Source organism: Kogia breviceps, chromosome 7 (assembly GCF_026419965.1).
Source record: "Kogia breviceps isolate mKogBre1 chromosome 7, mKogBre1 haplotype 1, whole genome shotgun sequence".
NCBI lineage: Eukaryota > Metazoa > Chordata > Mammalia > Artiodactyla > Physeteridae > Kogia > Kogia breviceps.
In genome coordinates this window covers 27,026,475-27,047,545 of record NC_081316.1, presented here as the reverse complement: position 1 = coordinate 27,047,545, position 21,071 = coordinate 27,026,475, and the positions used below count along the sequence as shown (strand labels likewise).

Sequence of the window (21,071 nt, the reverse complement as noted above, 5' to 3'; positions counted from 1 at the left end):
GAAACAAGATCATTCACTCATTACTAATCTTAAGATCTCTGAGTTTTAAAAACATGTAACATCAGCTACACCCCAGGACCTTCTAACTTACTCCCTGCAGTCTACATTTCTGAATGCTTTTAACATTTAAAGTCACTCCTCCCCCCATACTTTTGAATAGTTAAATGAAGATAATGTGGAGAACATACCTTTACTAAATAAATATTCAGGTTAAATATTTGGACATGTTTGTATTCAAATTATGATAATCAGTAATATCTTTGGATTTGTTTCTCTTTCTAACTTTCAGAAAATAAGCATTCCCTCCAAAAACCCCCATAAATCAACAAAGTAATATACTTACTGATACAATATAATATACTTACCGATACATGCATAATGCTTAAGTAGTATTAATTATACAGTTACCAAAACCTGCAAGGATCAAAAGATTTTATTTTTAAGAAGGATTTCTCATGCTGCATGGATTATGTTGCTACATAATAGCTCAGTAGTACTTCTGCTGAATTGTAAAATAGCTTAGAGAGGAATATGATGCCCATAGTTGGTGTAATGCATTGGTAATTAAGAGGGTGGGAGGTTAAGCTTCATTAACTGCTGAGGGATTGTATCTTGGGTTTTATTATGCCCTAGAGAACATAAAAAGTGAGAAGGGTCAAACTGTTGGAATCAGATTTTGCTTGTGCATCTGCCAAAACAAAGACCACAAAATAATAAAGCAGTAAGCACAGAATGACATGAGTTGAAAAGGGAAGAACTATATCTACAGCATCTTATGGATAAGGATAAGTGTTTCTGGTGAAAAAACTAAAACTTAAATACTGGAGTATACTTTGGTATTGAAAGTTTATAATAATTTCATTTTATATAGCTTTTTTATTTTTTATTTTTTTAACATCTTGATTGGAGTATAACTGTTTTACAGTTATACTGTAAATACTGTTATACTAATACAGTGTATTAGTTTCTCCTTTACAACAAAGTGAATCAGTTATACATATACATATGTTCCCATATCTCTTCCCTCTTGTGTCACCCTCCCTCCCACCCTCCCTATATATAGCTTTTTTAAAAAGTCGAATAAATAGTTGTTTTTGTCCAAAGGTATTGCCAATTACTTTATTCTTGTTAATTTTCTAACTTGATGTATTTGATTAAAAGAGAGACAGAGACTTTATACTTTCCATACTATCTTCTGTGGGAAACTTATGATGTCTGCTTTTTATTTTTATTTATTTATGATCCTCATTACCAAATGTATGTCAACTGTAAGCACCACATTGCAGAAAAGAGCAAAAAATCTGATGTATATTCTTCCTCTTAGGAAACAAGGATATAACAACCATATTTGATGTGTTCTATTGGTACAATGGATTAGAAATCAAGACGGGTGATTTTCAAAAGTATGAGGAAGGGGCTTCCCTGGTGGCGCAGTTGTTGAGAATCCGCCTGCCGATGCAGGGGACACGGGTTCGTGCCCCGGTCCGGGAAGATCCCACATGCCGCAGAGCGGCTGGGCCCGTGAGCCATGGGCGCTGAGCCTGCGCGTCCGGAGCCTGTGCTCCGCAACGGGAGAGGCCACAACAGTGAGAGGCCCGCGTACCACAAAAAAAAAAAAAAAAAAAAAAAGTATGAGGGAGGATGCTGATCTGTGATTGACGGCTGTTAATAGTTGATTATTAAAGAGCTTATTCTTAGCATTCTCACAAAATAGACATTTTATCAAAACATCAACTAAATTTTTTGTTTGATTAGATACAGGCATTGCAACAAATGGCAGAGATTACAGATACAGTGGTCATCTCTTATAGGGTCAGTGATTCACTGTGAGCGGGGTAGGTGATGGCATACTTCAAAAATTTTAGGGCTTACAAATATAACAACATATTGAATGCAAACTCTTGCAGAAATTTCTGAATATTAGAAGACAAAAGTACAAAAAAAAAGAGAATACTTTTTTTCCCAAAAATGTCATTTCTTGGTATATCTAATCATTCATTTTCACTTGAAGAGAACAGGAAAATGGATTGCATTTCTTACATTCCCTCCATTCCTCAGTATCATGTCACATTTTTAGTTCCTTTCTTTTCTTCATGTTTAGTCCTTAACTTTCTTGTTCTGCTTTTTATTCTCTTTGCAGCAAGTCTTTTGTCCCACCAGTATTATTGAGATGTAATTGACATATAATGTATTATTTTAATGTATATATTATTTTATATATAATGTATATATTATACATATATAATTTATTTATTTTTATTATTTTAATGTATTATTATATTGACATATAATGTATTATTATGTGTACAACATAATGTTTGGATATATGTATATATTGTGGAATAACTACCACAATAAGTTTAGTTAACATCCATCACCTCACAGTTACAATTTTTTTCTTGTGATGAGAACTTTTAAGATCTACTCTCTCAGCAACTTTCGAATATACAATGCATTATTGTTAACTATAGTCACCATGCTGTACCTTTATCATGTACAGAAATTATTTATCTTGTAACTGGAAGTTTGTACCTTTTGACCACCATTGCCCATTTCCCTGCTTCTGGCAACCACCAATCTATTCTCTATTTTTATGAGGTCATATTTTTTAGATCCCACATATAAATGAGCTCATATAGCATTTATCTTTCTTCATCTGACTTATTTCAGTTAGCATGATGCCCTCAAGTCCATCATGTTGTCACAAATAGGATTTCCTTTCATTTTTTTTATGGTTGAATAATAGTCTATATATTAAACATTTTCTTCATTCATCTGTTGATGGATACTTAAGTTGTTTCTATGTCTTGACTATTATAAAAAATGCTACAGTGACATGTGGCTTCAGATATCTCTTTGATATAATGATTTCATTTCCTTCAAATACATACCCAGAAGTGAAATTGCTGGATCATATGGTAGTTCTATATTTAATTTTTTGAGGAACTTCCATACCGTTTTCCATAGTAGCTGTACCAATTTACATTTCCACCAACAGTGTACAAGGGTTCCTTTTTCTCCACATCCTTGCCAAAACTTGTTATCTCTTATCTTTTTTATGACAGCCATCTAACAGTTATATAAAATAAAATACATTTTTTAAAAATTTATGCTTGATAAACAATATATATATATGTCTTCATTGTATTAAAAATGTTACCATTTTTTATTTTTATACTTTCTACCTCTTTATTTCTTTTTTATACTGCTGAATTATATCTTCAAATAATTTTTTCAGAAAAGGTTTATGGTAGGTAAGCTTTTGAAACACTACATACCTTTTAAAAAAATATTTTGCACTTATGGTTAATAGGCAGTTTTACTGGATAGAGAATTCTAGGTTTAATATCAGATTTCCTCGTATTTTGAAGACATTTTTTCCTTGTCTTTTAAAATCCAGTGTTGCTGAGATATCTAATGCTAGTCTATTTCTTGGCCCCTAGTAACCTCTAATCTGCTTACCATCTTTATAGTTTGCTTTTTGTAGAATTTTACATATGTGAAATCATGCAGTATATAATATTTTGTATTTGGCTTCTTTCACTTAACATAATGCTTTTTAGATTAACCATATTCCTATATATATATATCAGTAGAGTGTCTTTCTTTAACTGATTTTTTTAGCCATTTACCAGTTGATGGACATTTGGGTTTCCACTTTTGACTATTAAATGAAGTTGTGTGAACATCCACGTACATGTCTTTGTATGGACATGTTTTTATTTCTCTTTAGCAAATACCTAAGAAGATAATTGCTGGATCATATTGAAAGTGTTCACTTTTTAGAGAAATTTCCAGACTCTGCTCTAAAGTACCTGTGCAATTTTGCATTCTCACCAGCGGTGTATAAGAATTCCAGTTGCCTGCTTTCTTTTTAACATTTGGTGTGACCATTTTTTGAATTTTACTTTAACAATTCTCATGCACACATTGTCCACTTTGTAAGAGAATAGTATGAAAGAAGGTTCAAAGTACAATCATATCTTCTTTCTGAGATATTTAAGGGTTAACTGAGAGGTCTATGGATACATGCTGCCCTGAGCCAGGAGAGAGAATTAATTAACTAGTCTTCAATGACTGAGGAAATAATTGTAGAGAAAGTAAGGAGGAGGCAGAGCTGAGAGAAAGGGAGAAAAGAAAAATGAAAGACAATAACCTAACTTATGATGTACTTTGAGTTTGACATGCAGTCAAATATTCAGGTAGAATACTCAGAAGACAGTTAAAAATCTAGGCCCAGAAATTGCAGAATGATTGGAAACAGAAATTTGTTAGCAATCATTTATTTCACCCTCAAACATTTATTGAATGCTTATTGTGTGCCAGACACTATGTTTGTGTCCCCCCTAAAATACATGTTCTTCTCGCATGCAGAATACATTTAGTCCAACCCAAAAACCAATAGTGAACCTGTGAAACCAGGCAAGTTATATGCTTCCATAATACAGTGGTGGGACAGGCATAGGAGAAACATTCCAAATCCAAGGGAGAAATCAGAAAAAAGGAATTGATGATGGATCCCAAGCAAGTCTAAAATTTAACAAAGCAAATTTCATTAGATCTTAAGGCCCAAGAATAAGTCTCTGGTTCAATCCTCTGCCCTCTAGGCCCACTGGGGTAGCAACATCATGCCTCTTCAGCTGGGCGGGGCACCCTTTTAAACCGAGGTGGGGGCAGCCTTATTCCTCAGGCCTGTGCACTTCAGGCCTGTGGTGGGAGTGACAGCCCTGATGATCTCTCAGTTTGGGGGTCCTTATTCTCTTTGCTTTCTTTTTTTTTTTAAGTTTTTTTGATGTGGACCATTCTAAAAGTCTTTATTGAATTTGTTACAATATTGCTTCTGTTTTGTTTTTTTTCTTTTTTTTTTTTTTTTTTTTGGTACACGGGCCTCTCACTGTTGTGGCCTCTCCTGTTGCGCACAGGCTCAGTGGCCATGGCTCACGGGCCCAGCTGCTCTGCGGCATGTGAGATCTTCCCTGACCGGGGCACGAACCCATGTCCCCTGCGTTGGCAGGCGGATTCTCAACCACTGCGCCACCAGGGAAGCCCTGCTTCTGTTTTATGTTTTGTTTTTTTTTTCCGTGAGGCATGTGGGATCTTAGCTCCCCGACCAGGGATCGAACCCGCACCCCCTGCATTGGGAGGCGAAGACTTAACCTCTGGACTGCCAGGGAAGTCCCTTTTCTTGAAGGATAGCGCATGTTTGAAACCAAATAGCTCTGTGATCCTGTCCTGTAAAGTCAAAAAATTCCTTAATTCCATCTTGCCTTCTGTAGTCCCTTTAGTTCAAACTGGCGGCCTCTCTACTCTTATAATCCCATCTCTATTCCTGGCTTCTGAGATAGCTGATTAAGCCTAAGAGTTGTACCCATGATCTCTTTATCAAATGATTATTCAGCCAAACCCTTAGTGTACTTTAAGAACAAGCTTTCTTATTTTTTGCAATATTGATAGGTTGAAAATTTTTCAAACCTTCAAGTTCTGGTTCCTTTTTGCTTATCAATTTCTTTAATTTATCTCTTTCCTTTTGTATTTTACTATAAGCATTCAGGAGGAACCAAGCAGTTCAGAAATTTGCGTAGAAATTTCCTCAGCTAAATATTCAGTTTCATCACTCACAAAGCTGCACCTTCCACAAAACAGTAGAACACAGTTCAGCCAAGTTTTTGCCACTTCATAACAAGGATCACCTTTCCCCAGTTTTGAATAATATGTTCCTCATTTCCTTAATGAAACTTCAACAGAATCATACTTAACATCCATAATTGTAGCATGTACCTCAAAACTCATCAGCCTCTATCCGTTACGCAGTTCCAAAGCCACATTTCTATTTTTGCGTATTTGATACAGCAGCATACCACTTTTCAATACCAAAATCTTCATCACCTTGGGCTACCATAACAAAATATCAGACACTAGGTGGCTTAAACCACAGAAATTTATTTTCTCACAGTTCTGGATGGTGGGAAGTCCAAGATTAAGTTGCATGCTGATTCAGTTTCTAGTGAAAGCTCTTTTTCTGACTTGTAGCTGGCCACCTTTTCACTCTGTGCTCACATGACTGCTCCTTTTTGTGTGTGTGGGGAGAGAGAGTGCTTGATCTCTAGTGTCTCTTCTTATAAGGACACTAATCCTATTGGATCATGGCCCCATCTTTATTACCTCATTTAACCTTAATTCCCTAAAGGCTTTATCTCCAAATACTATAATATTAAAGGCTTAGAGTTTCTTTCTTTTTTTCTTTTTTTTTTTTTTTTTTTTTGTGGTACGCGGGCCTTTCACTGTTGTGGCCTCTCCCATTGTGGAGCACAGGCTCCAGACGTGCAGGCTCAGCGGCCATGGCTCACGCGCCCAGCCGCTCCGCAGCATGTGGGATCTTCCTGGACCGGGGCATGAACCCGTGTCCCCTGCATCGGCAGGTGGACTCTCAACCACTGCGCCACCAGGGAAGCCCAGGGTTAGAGTTTCAACACAAGAGTTTGCAAGGACATAAATATTCAGTCCATAACAGGTGTTAATGATGAAAAGAGACTAAGACATAGTCCCTACCCTTAAGCATCTCATAGCGGAATCACTGAAATTTGAGAAGGCTTTTTTATCTAAATGAAGACATATGAAGAATTTTTATATAGACTTTTAAGTTGAGACTTCTAAAACACTACTCTAGGAATAATGCTGGCAACGCCAGCAATGATACAAAGTCACATGCTTTTTGTTGGGTTGAATTTTGTAGTGAATGCAATATGTACATTCAGTTTGCAGGGAAGAAACATCTGTAGTTAATAAAATGGAAGAAGAGAGATGGGGGGAGTGGGCTAGACTTCTATTTCCTCTATTTCATTTCTTTCCTTTAATGTTGCAACTTCACTTCAGAGAGGGTCTCTTGGATTGGATAGTCATCATCGAATATGGATATTCCCCAAAGAGCTTTCTTTGTCTCAAGCACTAATCACTCTTCTAATCTGATGGTTTTAATACAAACACACTACTTCATGGAATAAATATTTAAGCTGTTTTTCCTTAGAAGAAAGATAGTATACCTAATGGGCCCTTTGAGACTCCATAGCTCACTCAATACTGCAAAATAAATTTTTTTGAAATGCCTAACATTGGTGAGAGGTGTTCCTTTTAATATTGATATAAAAATGAGTTTGGGATTGGTGGGGTGTGCATAGACCACCATCAGCTCTTTCTTATGGCACTTATTTGCCTTATTATTTCTGTATTGCTTTTTTTAAAGTTTTTGGGTCTATTTATAGATAAAATATGAAGATTTAGTTCTCATTTAATACCACACATTCTCTTTATGACTCTGTTTCTCCTTTCAGTATATTTAAGTTGTCTTCCCTGGTCAAGTCAGTTATTCAGTGCTTACGTTGTGTCAATTTATTCGTTACAGTATTTAACATTCTGTAATTATATGTGTATCCCCTTTTTTTGTACACCAATTATATTTTCTAAAGTTAATCATTGCCTCATTTTTTTCAACTGTATCAATTATTAGTTCATCTCCAAACTTTCCACTAAAGCCCTAAAACTCCTCCTTAATGGGTTTAAGCATCATCTCCCTAGACTTCTCCATCTTCTTTTCCCAAATGGATTGCTTGCTCTCTAGGCTGTCTACATAGTTATTATTCTGGTGCTTCCCGTCTTCATCCTGGCAGTTGCCTTTGAGAAGGAATGGAAGTAGAGGGTAAGTGTGAGATGATAGAGTTGTTTTTTATTTTAATTTTGTACGTCTGAAAATTTTACATTAGTTTGGTTGACTATAGAACACTAGGCTAGAAATAACTTCCCTCTGTAAAGTCCAATGTTGCTTTTGCAAAGTTTGATGCCATTCATATTCCTGACCTGTCCCCAACCAACCCCTGGAAGCTTTTCAGATATTTTCTTTTGTCCCTCTTGTTCTAAAATGTCAGAATTATGTGCTTTGATGTAGGTCTATTTTCATTCACAGTTTGAGTACTCCATAGTATTTTAAATCTAAAATGTCATATTTTTCACTTCTGGAAATTTCTCTTAGAGTCTTTCTTTGATATTTTCCTCTGCTGTATTTTCTATTTTTGTGTCTAGAAGTGCTAAATCTAAAACTCTTAGAAGAAAACAAAGGTTTTCTTTGACCTTTGTTTTCTTTGATCTTGGATTAGGCAACTATTTCTTAAATATGACACCAAAAGTACAAGCAACAAAAGAAAAAAAAACAATAAATTGGGCTTCATCAAAATTAAAGTTTTTGCATCAGAAGACACTGCTGATAACACATATATATGGAATTTTAAAAATAAATAAATAAATAGTCATGAAGAACCAGGGGCAAGACGGGAAGAAAGACGCAGACCTACTAGAGAATGGACTTGAGGACACAGGGAGGGGGAAGTGTAAGCTGCGACAAATTGAGAGAGTGGTAGTGTATATGTGGACATATATATACTACCAAATGTAAAATAGATAGCTAGTGGGAAGCAGTTGCATAGCACAGGGAGATCAGCTCCATGCTTTGTGACCAGCTAGAAGGGTGGGATAGGGAGGGTGGGAGGGAGGGAAATGCAAAAGGGAAGAGATACGTGGATATATGTGTATGTATAACTGATTCACTTTGTTATAAAACAGAAACTAACACACCATTGTAAAGAATTATACTCCAATAAAAATGTTTAAAAAAAAGACACTGCTGAGAAAGTAAAAAAGACAAACCAAAGAATGTGAGAAAATATCTGTAAATCATGTACATGATAAAGGTCTAATACCCAGAATAAATAAAGAACTCTTACAACTCAACAACATAAACAACCTAATTAAAAAATGGGCAAAGGACATATAGACATATTTCCAAGGAAGATACACAAATGGCCAAGACTATCACATGAAAAGATACTCAACATCATTAGTCATTAGTGAAATGCAAATCAAAACCACAATGAGATACCACTTCACACCCACTAGGATAGCTATTTTTAAAAAGAGAAAGAAAAAGTTTTAGAGAGGGTGTGAAAAAATTGGAACCTGAAAACATCATTGGTAGGAATATGAAATGGTGCAGCCACTGTGAAAAACATTTTTGTAGTTTCTCAGAAAGTTGAACAGAGCTCCCCTATGACCCAGCAATTCTTCTCCTAGATATATACCCAAGAGAATTGGAAATATATGTTCACAGAAAAACTTGTGCATTAATATTCATAGCCACTTTAGTCTTAATAGCCAAAAGTGGGAACAATCCAAATGTCTACCAGTTGATGAATGGATAAACAAATGTGACATCCATACAATGGAATATTATTCAGTCATAAAACAGAATGAAGTATTCATACATGCTACAACATAGATGAACCTTGAAAACACCATGCTAAGTGAAAGAAACCAGACACAAAAGGCCATGTGTTATATAATTATGTTTATATGAAATGTCCAGAATAGACTAAACCATAGGGACAGAAAGTAGATTAATGATTGCCAGGGAGTAGGAGAAGGGGGAATGGGGAGTGACTGCTTAGTGAATATGTGTTTTCTTTTGGGAGTGATGAAAATGTTCTGAAAGTAGAAAGTGGTAATGTTTGCATAACTCGGAATATACTAAAAATCACTGAACTGTACACTTTAAAATGCTTAAAATGATGAATTTTGTTTTATGTGAATTTTATGTCAATTAAAAATACATATATATACATGTATATATATATATTTATTATTTATATATATGAAAACCTTTATATATATATATATATATATATAAAACCTTATATAAACCTTATATATATAACCTTTGGGTGGATGTTACTAGAGTGTACTTTCTATACATATTTTGAACCTTTTCATCCTTAGCTTTAGGAAATAAGCATCTGTTTTATCAATACTAAAATTAGAATCATTATAATTTTCACCTTACTTGTAACAGTTTTTAAAATAGTGAAATGTCTGCCATAGGAGTAGATGCATATTTAATAAGATATATAAGGAAATGCTTACCTGTTTTTTGTTTATATATGTTAGCCATATTAATGAGGTCTCTAATATTTTAGGTCTAGTTCTTTAATACTATACACCTTAATGTTAGAACATTGATATAGTTTAATCAATGAAAGAAAGTGTGGTATACATTTAAAAAATATACATTCCATCTCTTTTGCAAAAAAATTTTTTAATGTTTTTGTTGTTCAGTTTGGGATGACCTTTGTTAAAACTATTAGTAAGTGTTCCTGAGATCGCAGAAAAGTTAACACAAATATTTATATTAAATATTGCCTAATATTGGCAGTACAAAATTGTGCAGCTCTGAGTAATAGTTAAGACAATTATTTGACTGAATTTTCATAATCGAACTTTTATTGAATGCTTAACATGTGGCAGGTACCATTCTCTACATTTACATTTTTAACTCATTTATTACTTACTTACAACAAACCAATGAAGTAAATAATATTATCTACATTTTTCCATTAATCAGTGGAGGCATATAGAGGTGCTACTAGTGGTCAGCGTAACCACAGACACAACTCTAACGTAAAGTCAAGATTTGAATCTAAACAGCCTGGATGCAGAATTCAAATTCATAACTGCTGTGTTGGGTTGAACTATATGCCTCACAAATATTTGTTTCCATTGGAAAAATAAGTTACTTTTTATTTTGTAAGAGATTAATGCTTTGCTAGGAATGATGTATTCAGAGTTTTAATGGTACAGCTAGTTTCTAATAGTGGCATATATTATAGAGTGAATCCACTTTGAGATCTTTTAGGAGGTGACTAACGTATATGATGGTTACTCTATTTCTAGCTGATTAGTTGACATGATTCTAAGCGTAAGTAAATTTGATACTGAAAAGTAAAAGTTGCAAGTTGGACTAATTTATGACGTGACACAAGATTATGTTTACTAATCCAAACGCCCCACATTATCTTTATGATTCTAGCTAATAAAAAACAAAATTATTGCTTGTGCTTTCCTTCTCCAAAAAACATGTGTACCTTTTTCTTTGGATTATTTCTATAGTACCTCTTCACAAAACCATGTTTCTGTATGTTTCCTTGTAGCCACTCAGTAGGTCACTCAGTAGTAGGTCAGCTTCCAAGAAAGAAAAGGAAAATTGGAATTCAATCTCTCTTCATTTAATCAGAGATTTTAAATTCTATTTTCATTATTAAAAGAAGATCATAGGCTTGCAGGTGCAAAACTAATGTTCGATATGGGCAAAATAAATGTCTTTATTCTTAGTTGTTACTTCACCCATTATTTCGGTGAATGAGTTTTTTAAATTCTAGAATTACAAACCAGTAAACAGATTAGGCACATGCTTTATTTTTACCTTGTGGCAAACATAACAATAATTACGTGTAATACATAAGTGCTAATTCTAGACTTTGCTTGAAGTGTATAAATTTTTCTAATGATCATAGGCTCTTGCAATAGCATTTGATTTTTGCTAGTATAAAAATTTGAGGGCTTCCCTGGTGGCGCAGTGGTTGAGAGTCCACCTGCTGATACAGGGGGCGCCGGTTCGTGCCCCGGTCCGGGAGGATCCCACGTGCCACGGAGCGGCTGGGCCCGTGAGCCATGGCCGCTAGGCCTGCACGTCCGGAGCCTGTGCTCCGCAACGGGAGAGGCCACAGCAGTGAGAGGCCCGCGTACCACAAAAAAAAAAAAAAAAAAAAAAAAAAAAAAAAAAAAAAAATTTGAGTATTTTCTTTAAATTCTAGTTCACTGGTAAAAATTTGAACTTCACATTTAATATTATGTAAACCCTCTTTCTCTGCTTTAGAAATATCTATATTGTCATGATTTTATGCTTGAATCAATTTGAAGGTGTCAATTTTTAATACATTGGAAAGTTCTAGTATTGCTAATATGATTTTAAAAAATTGTCACTTTTTGTTTACCACAGATGCTCAGTAATATGTCATTCTGTTTTCTTAGGAACTTCCTGCACCATTACTTGATGATAATTGTAAAAAAGAATGTGATGAAGACATATGTAATCATAAAACAGAATCTAACATTAAGATGAAAATAGCTTGGCGTTACCAGTTATTGCCCAAGATGGAGGCAAGTCAATAAACTATTTCTAAAATTTGCAAATATATTTGTTTTCATTTTACAGAATCTCTTTTGGTATACTTGTTATTCTTTAAATGTAATACAATGTATATTTGTTTATTTAAATAATTAGTTATTTCATTTGTAAAGTATCTTATCAAGATGACTTTTTCTCAGTTTTATTCTGATGTAATTGACGTATGTCACTGTATAAGCTTAAGGTGTACAGCATGGTGGTTTGATTTACATATATTGTGAAATGACTGCTAGAGTAGGTTCAGTTAACATCCATCATCTCATATAGATAAAATGAAAAGAAAAGAAAGAAGAAAAAAAAAATATTTCCCCTTGTGATGCGAATGCTAGGATTTACTCTCTTAACTTTCCTATATATTATTCAACAGTCTTGGCTATAGTCATCATCATGTACATTATATCCCTAGTACTTATTTACCTTATAACTGGAAGTTTGTAACTTCGGTACACGGGCCTCTCACTGTTGTGGCCTCTCCTGTTGCGGAGCACAGGCTCCGGACGCGCAGGCTCAGCGGCCATGGCTCACGGGCCTAGCCGCTCCACGGCATGTGGGATCTTCCCGGACCAGGGCATGAACCCGTGTCCCCTGCATCGACAGGCAGACTGTCAACCACTGCGCCACCAGGGAAGCCCGCTTTTCACTTTGTTATTCACCAACTCATCCTTCTCCAAGGGCAAATAATATGTAATTATCTAATTTCTTATATTTGTTTCCATAGCACCACATGCATTTTAAAGTACTTCTCTACATTGTTTTATAGTTAGTTAGTAGTCTAATTCTTTTCTCCACCAGACAGAATTCTCTCGAGGACAGAGAGCTTGTTTTATTATATTTTCTGTTGTATCTCCAGCACCTATGTTAATGCCATTTATTCATTCAGTCAGAAAATATTGATAAAGCATCAACTGTGTACCAAGTATAAAATGTGTTGTAATAGGTGGATATTAAGCAATGGTAAATTGTTCTAATTTAGATGGGAAAACTGTTTGAATAGTATCATTTTTAAGTGGATTTATTTAAATGACTGTGAACAAACTACAAATAGGAGAGGAGTTATTTGCAACTCATGTAGTAGAATAAGGAATAGTCTACCAACTAAATTTTTAAAAACAGGAAAAAAAGTAAAAAGGAAACTTAGGTAGTCCTTAAACTTACAAGAACAGATGCCAAATTTCAATTATAATAAAAGAAATGCAAATTAAAACTATACTGGCCTGCCATTTTTCTATTATTAGATTGTCAATAATCTAAAATGTTTGGTAAGACACTAAATTAGCAAAGGTGGGAAGAAACTAGTACTCTCATACTTTGCTGGTGAAAATGTAAATAGGTGCAGCTTCCATGGAGGGTAATTTGGCAGTATCCTTCAAAATTACAAAAATGTATACCCTTTGATTCTTTTGGAAATTTACATCATGAATATATTTACTCAGATGTACAATGAATTATGTATGACCTACTTATGAGGCATTTTTTTAAATAATAAAAGATTGGAAATAACCTAAATGTCCATCAGTAAGCAACTAGTTAAATAAATTACAGTATATGTGGACAGTAGAAAACCATACATTTGTATTAAAAAGTAAAAGGAAGCTCTATGTAATCAGAATTTGTTACAGGCATAGGTTAGAATGTGATTGAAAACTGGGTAAGAGGCCAGAATAAATGTCGTTATTCTGCTTGGGAAAATGTGAGTTAATTTATAAAGATTAAAACAGACAAGCAATGTAGGGACTAGCACTTGAGAACCCTAATAGCAAAGAACTTCATGCCTTTAATCTAGCAGATTCATTTAAGTAACTGGGCTTAAGGGTGACTCTTTTGTAAAGAGTGACTGTATTTCTAATTTTTTCTGCTGATATATTCTGAAAGTCATTAAGAACGTAAGCTCTAAGATGAATTTAGCTTTTGTGTAAAGACAATATACCAATTCAGTTTTAGATCATATAAAATACTTGTATCTTCCATTTCTTTTATTTTTGCTCTTAGCTAGGTTTTGGTCTTTTCGCTCCTCACTAACATTCTTGAAGTGAAATTGTCAGTGAAAATGCAAGTGATTGAAACTTTAAGCCTTTTTTTCTTGCTGCTTCTTATAAAATTTGTTTACACTTGGGGAGAAAGTTCTTTGTTTCTTTATAGTTAATTGTTTCCTTCTATATTGTAATTACAGATGCCATTCCTGCCCCCTTTCACATATGAGTAAATGCTGCTTGCTCTGTTTTTACTTTTAGAGTATGGTGTGCTTGCAGTTGTTATTATGGGGGTAAACTTCTCAGAGGTTACACATTAACACAAGCCCCAGTTTTCAAGGCTTACAGCTTCAGTGTTTTAAAAATTATGCTCTTACACTGATGTTCTCCAGACAACTTATTTTCCCATTTTCTTCAGGACTCCATTAAAATATCACTTTATCAGGAATGTCTTCCTTTGTCACTCTGTATAAAATAAAACCTCTCGGGCTTCCCTGGTGGCGCAGTGGTTGGGGGTCCGCCTGCCGATGCAGGGGACGCGGGTTCGGGCCCCGGTCCGGGAGGATCCCACGTGCCGCGGAGCGGCTGGGCCCGTGAACCATGGCCGCTGAGCCTGCGCGTCCGGAGCCTGTGCTCCGCAGGGGGAGAGGCCGCAACAGTGAGAGGCCCGCGTACCGCAAAAAATAAAAAAATTAAAGAAAATAAAATCTCTCTCTCTTTCTCTCATCCCCTTTCACCACCATATTTCTCTTCAGGGTACTTGCCATCATCTAGCAGATAATATATCATCCATCTCCTCCTACTAGAGTGTGAACCAATGAGAGAAAAAGACTTTTACTATTTTGTTTTACTGGCATATGGCAGGTGCTCAATAGTTATTTGTTGAATACAGGAGGGAATGACATAGTTTGTGAATTAAATGTTAAAGTGAGTTGAGTTGTATTAATTAATACACATAAATTAGCAGCTTATTTTGAATTTACAGTCAATGGTCAAACTTAAGTTTACTAGTATTTACAAGTAAGTTCTGTCAAGTTTAGAAAATAGAATCATCTCTGGCTTCTTTGCTTTTCTTTAAAATGTCACTAGCATGTATATTTGCCTGTCACAGAAATTTTATATATGATGATTTGCCAAGACTGAGTAGAGGGCTTCCCTGGTGGCCCAGTGGTTGGGAGTCCGCCTGCCGATGCGGGGGATACGGGTTCGTGCCCCGGTCCGGGAGGATCCCACATGCCGCGGAGCGGCTGGGCCCGTGAGCCATGGCCGCTGAGCCTGTGCTTCCAGAGCCTGCGCTCCACAACGGGAGAGGCCGCAGCGGTGTGAGGCCCGCATACCGAAAAAAAAAAAAAAAAAAAAAGACTGAGTAGACTTTGAGGATCACTCATCACTATCTACTTTATAAATCCAGACCTTATCTTGCCATTTATCATTTTAAAAACAACAGTAAAACCCTGGTTTTCTGTATTTGACTTGGGACAAAGTATAGTTAACACTATTATGAGTAAAGATTAAACGAGTAGTCCAAAACATAATGTAACAGAAAGGTATTCGGTTGATTATCAGAGATGCCTCTTAATACAAGTCATCACCAGGTCCTAAGAGTGTAGTCATATTCCTACTTAGGGAATGCAAAAAAGGATAAGAATATGTACACCTAAATAAATAACAGTAGCTCGGTAAAGCATAAAGTAGTGCTTCTTCCTGTTGGAGGCGTGTGTAGTTTTTAGAAGCCTACCTTCCCTCATCGTGTGATTTTGATTTTCTCTCTTAGATGGCCATGCCTCCTTCTTTCCTATCCAATCATCAAACCCTATTCCGTCTTCACCCCAAGAATTCATAGCCTACAGCATATTCTGAGACTTAATTTTTTCAATATTGTAGAGCTCTACTACCAAGGCCTACCATGGCTCCAGCAATTTATGACAGCATATTAGATCTTTATTATAGTAAATCCTCATTACACTTTGAATTTCCATCTTACTGGTTCAGCTACAACAGTCCTGTGATAGATGTGTGCATGTTGTAGATGACAACAAATATCATTTTTCCAATAAAGCATTGCAAAGGATAGTGATGGATCATCTGATTCTCTGGTGAATCATGACACAATAATAATAATTAATAATATTTATGTAGCACTTTATAATTTACAAAATATTCATTTCCAGTATTGCGTTAGATTCTCACAACAACCTAGTGAAATAGTTATTATTAGCTCTGATTTCTGGTGATTGAACTGAGGCTCAAAATGGTTTAGTAACCATTTGGGTTCTTGCTTTCTGTTATGCCACACTGAGAAACAAAAAATGATAACAATAATTTTAAAATGTCTTATTTAGACTGTTTATTTGTGGTGCAGCTTTTCTCTGAAATTTTTCTTTCTTTCTAACATACTTAAGTTGAGAAATGGTATTGTTTTGTTGCTCTGTGCTCTTCCTGAACCCCCATCAGAGTTCATTCTCCTTTAGCATAGTAAATTTTTATTGAACCATTCCATTTTACTCTTTTCCACAGTTGACAAAGTTAAAGAGTAGTTTATGAATGTGAAATAGAAGTTTTCATAATGTAAAACTAAAGCAATATGTCTTATCAAACTGAGTAAATGGAATAGTTATTGATGATAGTTTAATTTTTTTTAATGCATTTACTTTTTCAGGAAGTTGATAGGTTTTCATGGATTACCATTACTACTACTGCTACTACTGCTATTATTATTATTATATTTAAAGCATTTAATGACCTTTTTTAGAGGAAATATTTTAAGTCTTTGTTTTACAATTCTAAGCCTCAGAAGATTTCACAGCATTTCAGTTATCTGATGATATGTTAATACTATGTGTGTTGGGTAGAAAAAAACTTACAAAATTGTTTTTCCTGTAAGAGTATATTTAATTTTCATTTTTGTTTTTTATTGAAGCATTAAAGTTTCTCATAATTAATAAAATGGTTAGTGTCTACCTTGTGAATACTTTAGTTGCCCTATCTAATCTTAATTTCTACAAAATTAATAGTTTAGTTTTAATAAGAAAAGTTTCCAAATTTATTTTTACATTATGATTAATTATTTGTGTTCTCTATGTAAACTGTCACAGCATGAAATCAATTTTCTGCCTTGATTCATCCCAAATCTGAGATTTCTATCACTTTAATATTATAATTAGGAACATTGATAGAGACGGCAACTTAAAAAGCATACTTTGCTTCTTGGCAATTTAGCATATTTCTCAAAGTGCATAGGATTTCAAGAACCTTCAGTCCACTAATAAATTTATTAACTCAAACTTAAAAGAAACGAAAAGTCTCTCTTTCTTTCTCTCTCCCCATGGCCAGTCCGCCAAAATAGATTATTCATGCTTATTTGATTCAGGTAGGCTTTTGCAAGCTTCCCTACTAGGCCTGGGAATGTGGTACATTGAGGCCTTTTCAGAGGCTTCTGACATAGACCAAGCTTTTATTGCATGGTGTTTTATTATTACCAAATCCTAGTCTCCACCCAGTTTGTAGGCACTCTGCTTATTCTTTTGAATCAGGAAAGGTTATCACCTACCTTAATCCATGCAGCAGTGTGGATTAAGGACACCAGTGTGCCCCAGGATTCTCAAAGAGGATCCTGGAAACTTCTTGTTTCTTCTTTTTTGCTGTCTTTACTAAATTCTATTGGGCCTTAGGGGGATTTGCATCTGAAATGGGCAACCTGGTGTTTTTCTCAATGAAGACATCAGATCAAAGTTCAGTTAGTCAAGGCCCTTCTAAAACATTAAGGGGGTTTGGACTTACACAATAAAAAGATGAGCTCTAGCAGAGATTGCAGTAAAAACATTCTGAACTATAATCCGGATAAAGAATAGATTATAGGCCAAAGAACAGACCTTGTTTAAATTGCTTTAGACTAATAACTTTACATTTAAAAACTTTACATCCTATTTTTAAGAGACAAATTTTAATGTGACATAATGTATTTGTCAGTACTTTTTGTGGCAAATAGATAAATCATGTTTTTGAAACCATACTTCTGTTTATATTGTATTGGAAAGATTATATTAAGCCAACTGATAGGTCTCTTTCATTAATGAAAATAAACAGTACCTTATGGAGGAATGAACAGCCATTTTATCTAGAAAATAAATGTCAAACCCTCAGATTCTGAATCTGAGAATAATGTTTCTATTAGACTTTATTTTTTTAATTCTCTATTACGATATAATTTGATGTTTGTAGGCATTTAAGAATATGAATTCTTGAAGTCTTAAAATGCAAATATCTAGTGTCAAACAAATGTCTCCTTCTTCTCTAAATTTCAAAGTTGTCAGTTACTTAGTAAAATAAGTTAAGAACCTACTGTGTATAGTTCTTCAGTTTCTGTAAAGGTTATCTAGTTTTGTTGAATGTTCTGAAACTTGTCTCTTTTGTAGCATTCAAGACAGTGGAAGTTAAGTAAATTTAGATCAGAGATTTTATTAAAACTATTGCCAGATGGAATCTGTTACTAGTTCAACTTTTGATAGAGGTATATTTGGATAGAGATATATTTCTAATGGGCTGAATGAAAGAAATCAGCCAGAGTCCATTCAAAACAATGTAATAATAATGTTATATTACTGGGCTTCAACTATCCTATGTAATTAAATTCAGCATCAATAGTTATTAGAGTTTCTTATAAGAAAGATCATTGATTGGAGAAATTGTTAGTAGAGGGCGCAAAAGAGGAATTCTCAATGAACTAATGAATATGCCAGGTTTCTGATTTAACTAATAGAGCTTATTTATGTACATTCTCCCACTGTATCGTGTACCTTGTTCCTATCTGGAATATCCCAGTATATTTTATACTGTTAGTAGCTCAATTTTAAGTTTGTAAGAAGTTTTGAATACTATATATACACATGGTCTTATGAGAATTTAGTTTTAAAATGATGCTCAGTTTAATGTATTTAAGTAGCTAGTTTCTTTTGGGCCCCTCAACAATGAAATAATGTGGCTTACGTTTTCTTTTCATTCTTAGTAACTGTAAATTTATTTTATTTTTAAAACGTGAAGTATTAAATGTTGAGTTATGTATATAAAATTTTTGAACTGAGGAAGGTATAGTAAAAAGGCAAAGAGGTGTTCAATTTCTTATCAAACTTAGGGAACCACCAGGAGTGAAGATACCTGGGAGATGTAAAGGTTGATTTCTAACTATCAATAGTTTATAATAATAAAGATTGTTGCATGCTTCTTTGAAATTTAATAAGCCTATGTATATCAGCTCTTCCTTATTTGCATTAAAATGTATAAATATATCAGAATTTTGCTGAATGTAGGATAAATAAATTGCAGTTTAAAGAAAAATTCTTAACAACCTATATGGGTTTTCTTATCAGGCTAGACCGGTATCGTCTTCAAGATTTGGTCACTATTATGATGTATCAAAAAGGATACCACAAGAACTAATTGAAGCTTCAAAATGGCATGGATTTTTTCTTCCAGAAAAAATATCATCAACTCTTAATGAAGAACCCTGGTAAGTTAATGATTTCAATTTACCACAGTCTTTGAAAGAATGCATATTTAAAGGTACATATCCTAATAAATGTTTTCTGTATAATATGTAACCTTAATTGTACATGTTTCATATTATTTCATTATATGTGGTTTTCTTCTTTTTCTCATCCTGTAACCGTTGGACCTACTATTACTCTTAATTTGCAACTTGAAAAATCTGGATACCAAATTTACAATACCTGCTGTTTTTATTTTCAATAAAATGTGAAATAGTTCCATATTAGGGTCTTTCAGCCCTAAATGCACATGGATACCTAAATATTACTTATTGATAATAATAGTGAAAATGGTATAAAATCATGCTTTTGCTCCATGTTCTTTGATACATGCTTTTTCAGAAAGTAAACAAGTACTGTTTTCTAATATTTTATTTATTAAGGCTTTCTACTTCTAATTATGCTGTAAATAAAATAATCTGTATTTTTTTAGATAACAAGAGAATTTAGGGTTTGAGTTTTGCAATGAGAAGTTTTAAGTAATAAAATAACAATATATAGTGTTACTAACTGTATTAAAGCACAACTCTGAAAATTACAGTACTTGACATTGAATAATTTGTAAAGTATTAAGAATATTTAATTTCAATTCTTATTGCAGTTGGATCAAGGGAAGGTAATTCACAGAATAGGTTGTTGCCTCTGTTTTCTTTCGCACTGTAAAACCTTTATTTTCAAAATGAGATGAGTTATTAAATGGAAATTTAATAGATAGGAAGTTGTGAATGGAAATGACTTAAAAATATAGAGTCTCTTTCCCAGAAATATTACCTGAAAATTTAGTGGAGACTATCCTATCTATTTTTATTAAATCTCTTTGCAAAAAAAATTATTTATTAATGTATTCTCCAGTCCATATGGCTGGAGACTTACCGAAAGTGGTGCTTTGATGATGCTTTAGTGTTAATAGCTGCCATTAATGAATGACTGCTGTGTGTCAATCACTCTACTACATACTCTACATTTGTTATCTAGTGTAATCCTTGTATCAATCCTATAAAAGTTTGTACAGTATTCCCATTTTCCAGAAAAAGATACCAAAATTCACAGAGATGATTTATCTGAGCCTCAACTATTAAGTGATCAAAACAGGATTAACCTAAGTCAGAAGATCCCTCTCTTTTTTTTTTTGCCTTACTGCTTCAAAGGACTTTGGTCTCCTTTACCTTTATCTTCTTGTGTTGTATAGTAAAGAGCACTGATAAATTAAAAATCTGGGTTCTGGTACTGAGTTCATCCTACTGTTACTCTTGGGCAAATCCCTTAAATTCAGTGAAAATAAATATCCTCTTTTGAAAAATAGGGGCAGGGTATGGGGGTTCTAGAAGGAATACCACCTGTCCTTCCTATATCACTAATTTTTTATTAAATATGAATGATTATATTGATTATACGAGTTCCTAATTTTTGTCATTCACTGAACCAGACATACATATACATACACTTGGGAAATAGGTCAAAATAGTGTTTCCATGATTTGTCAAATAGTAAATC

At 34.2% G+C, this 21,071-nt stretch overlaps 1 protein-coding gene across 2 annotated transcripts in view; it reads left to right on the top strand.

Moving 5' to 3' along the window:
• Nucleotides 1-21,071, top strand: part of ELP4 (elongator acetyltransferase complex subunit 4) — a 239,663-nt gene that overhangs the window by 39,007 nt on the left and 179,585 nt on the right. The window contains exons 4-5 of one of the 2 annotated variants that reach the window (XM_059070394.2): nucleotides 11,908-12,036; nucleotides 19,401-19,540. In XM_059070394.2, coding sequence (XP_058926377.1) covers nucleotides 11,908-12,036; nucleotides 19,401-19,540 — 269 coding nt within the window. The remainder of the gene's footprint in view (nucleotides 1-11,907; nucleotides 12,037-19,400; nucleotides 19,541-21,071) is intronic. The other variant, XM_067038061.1, reaches the window with a different exon arrangement.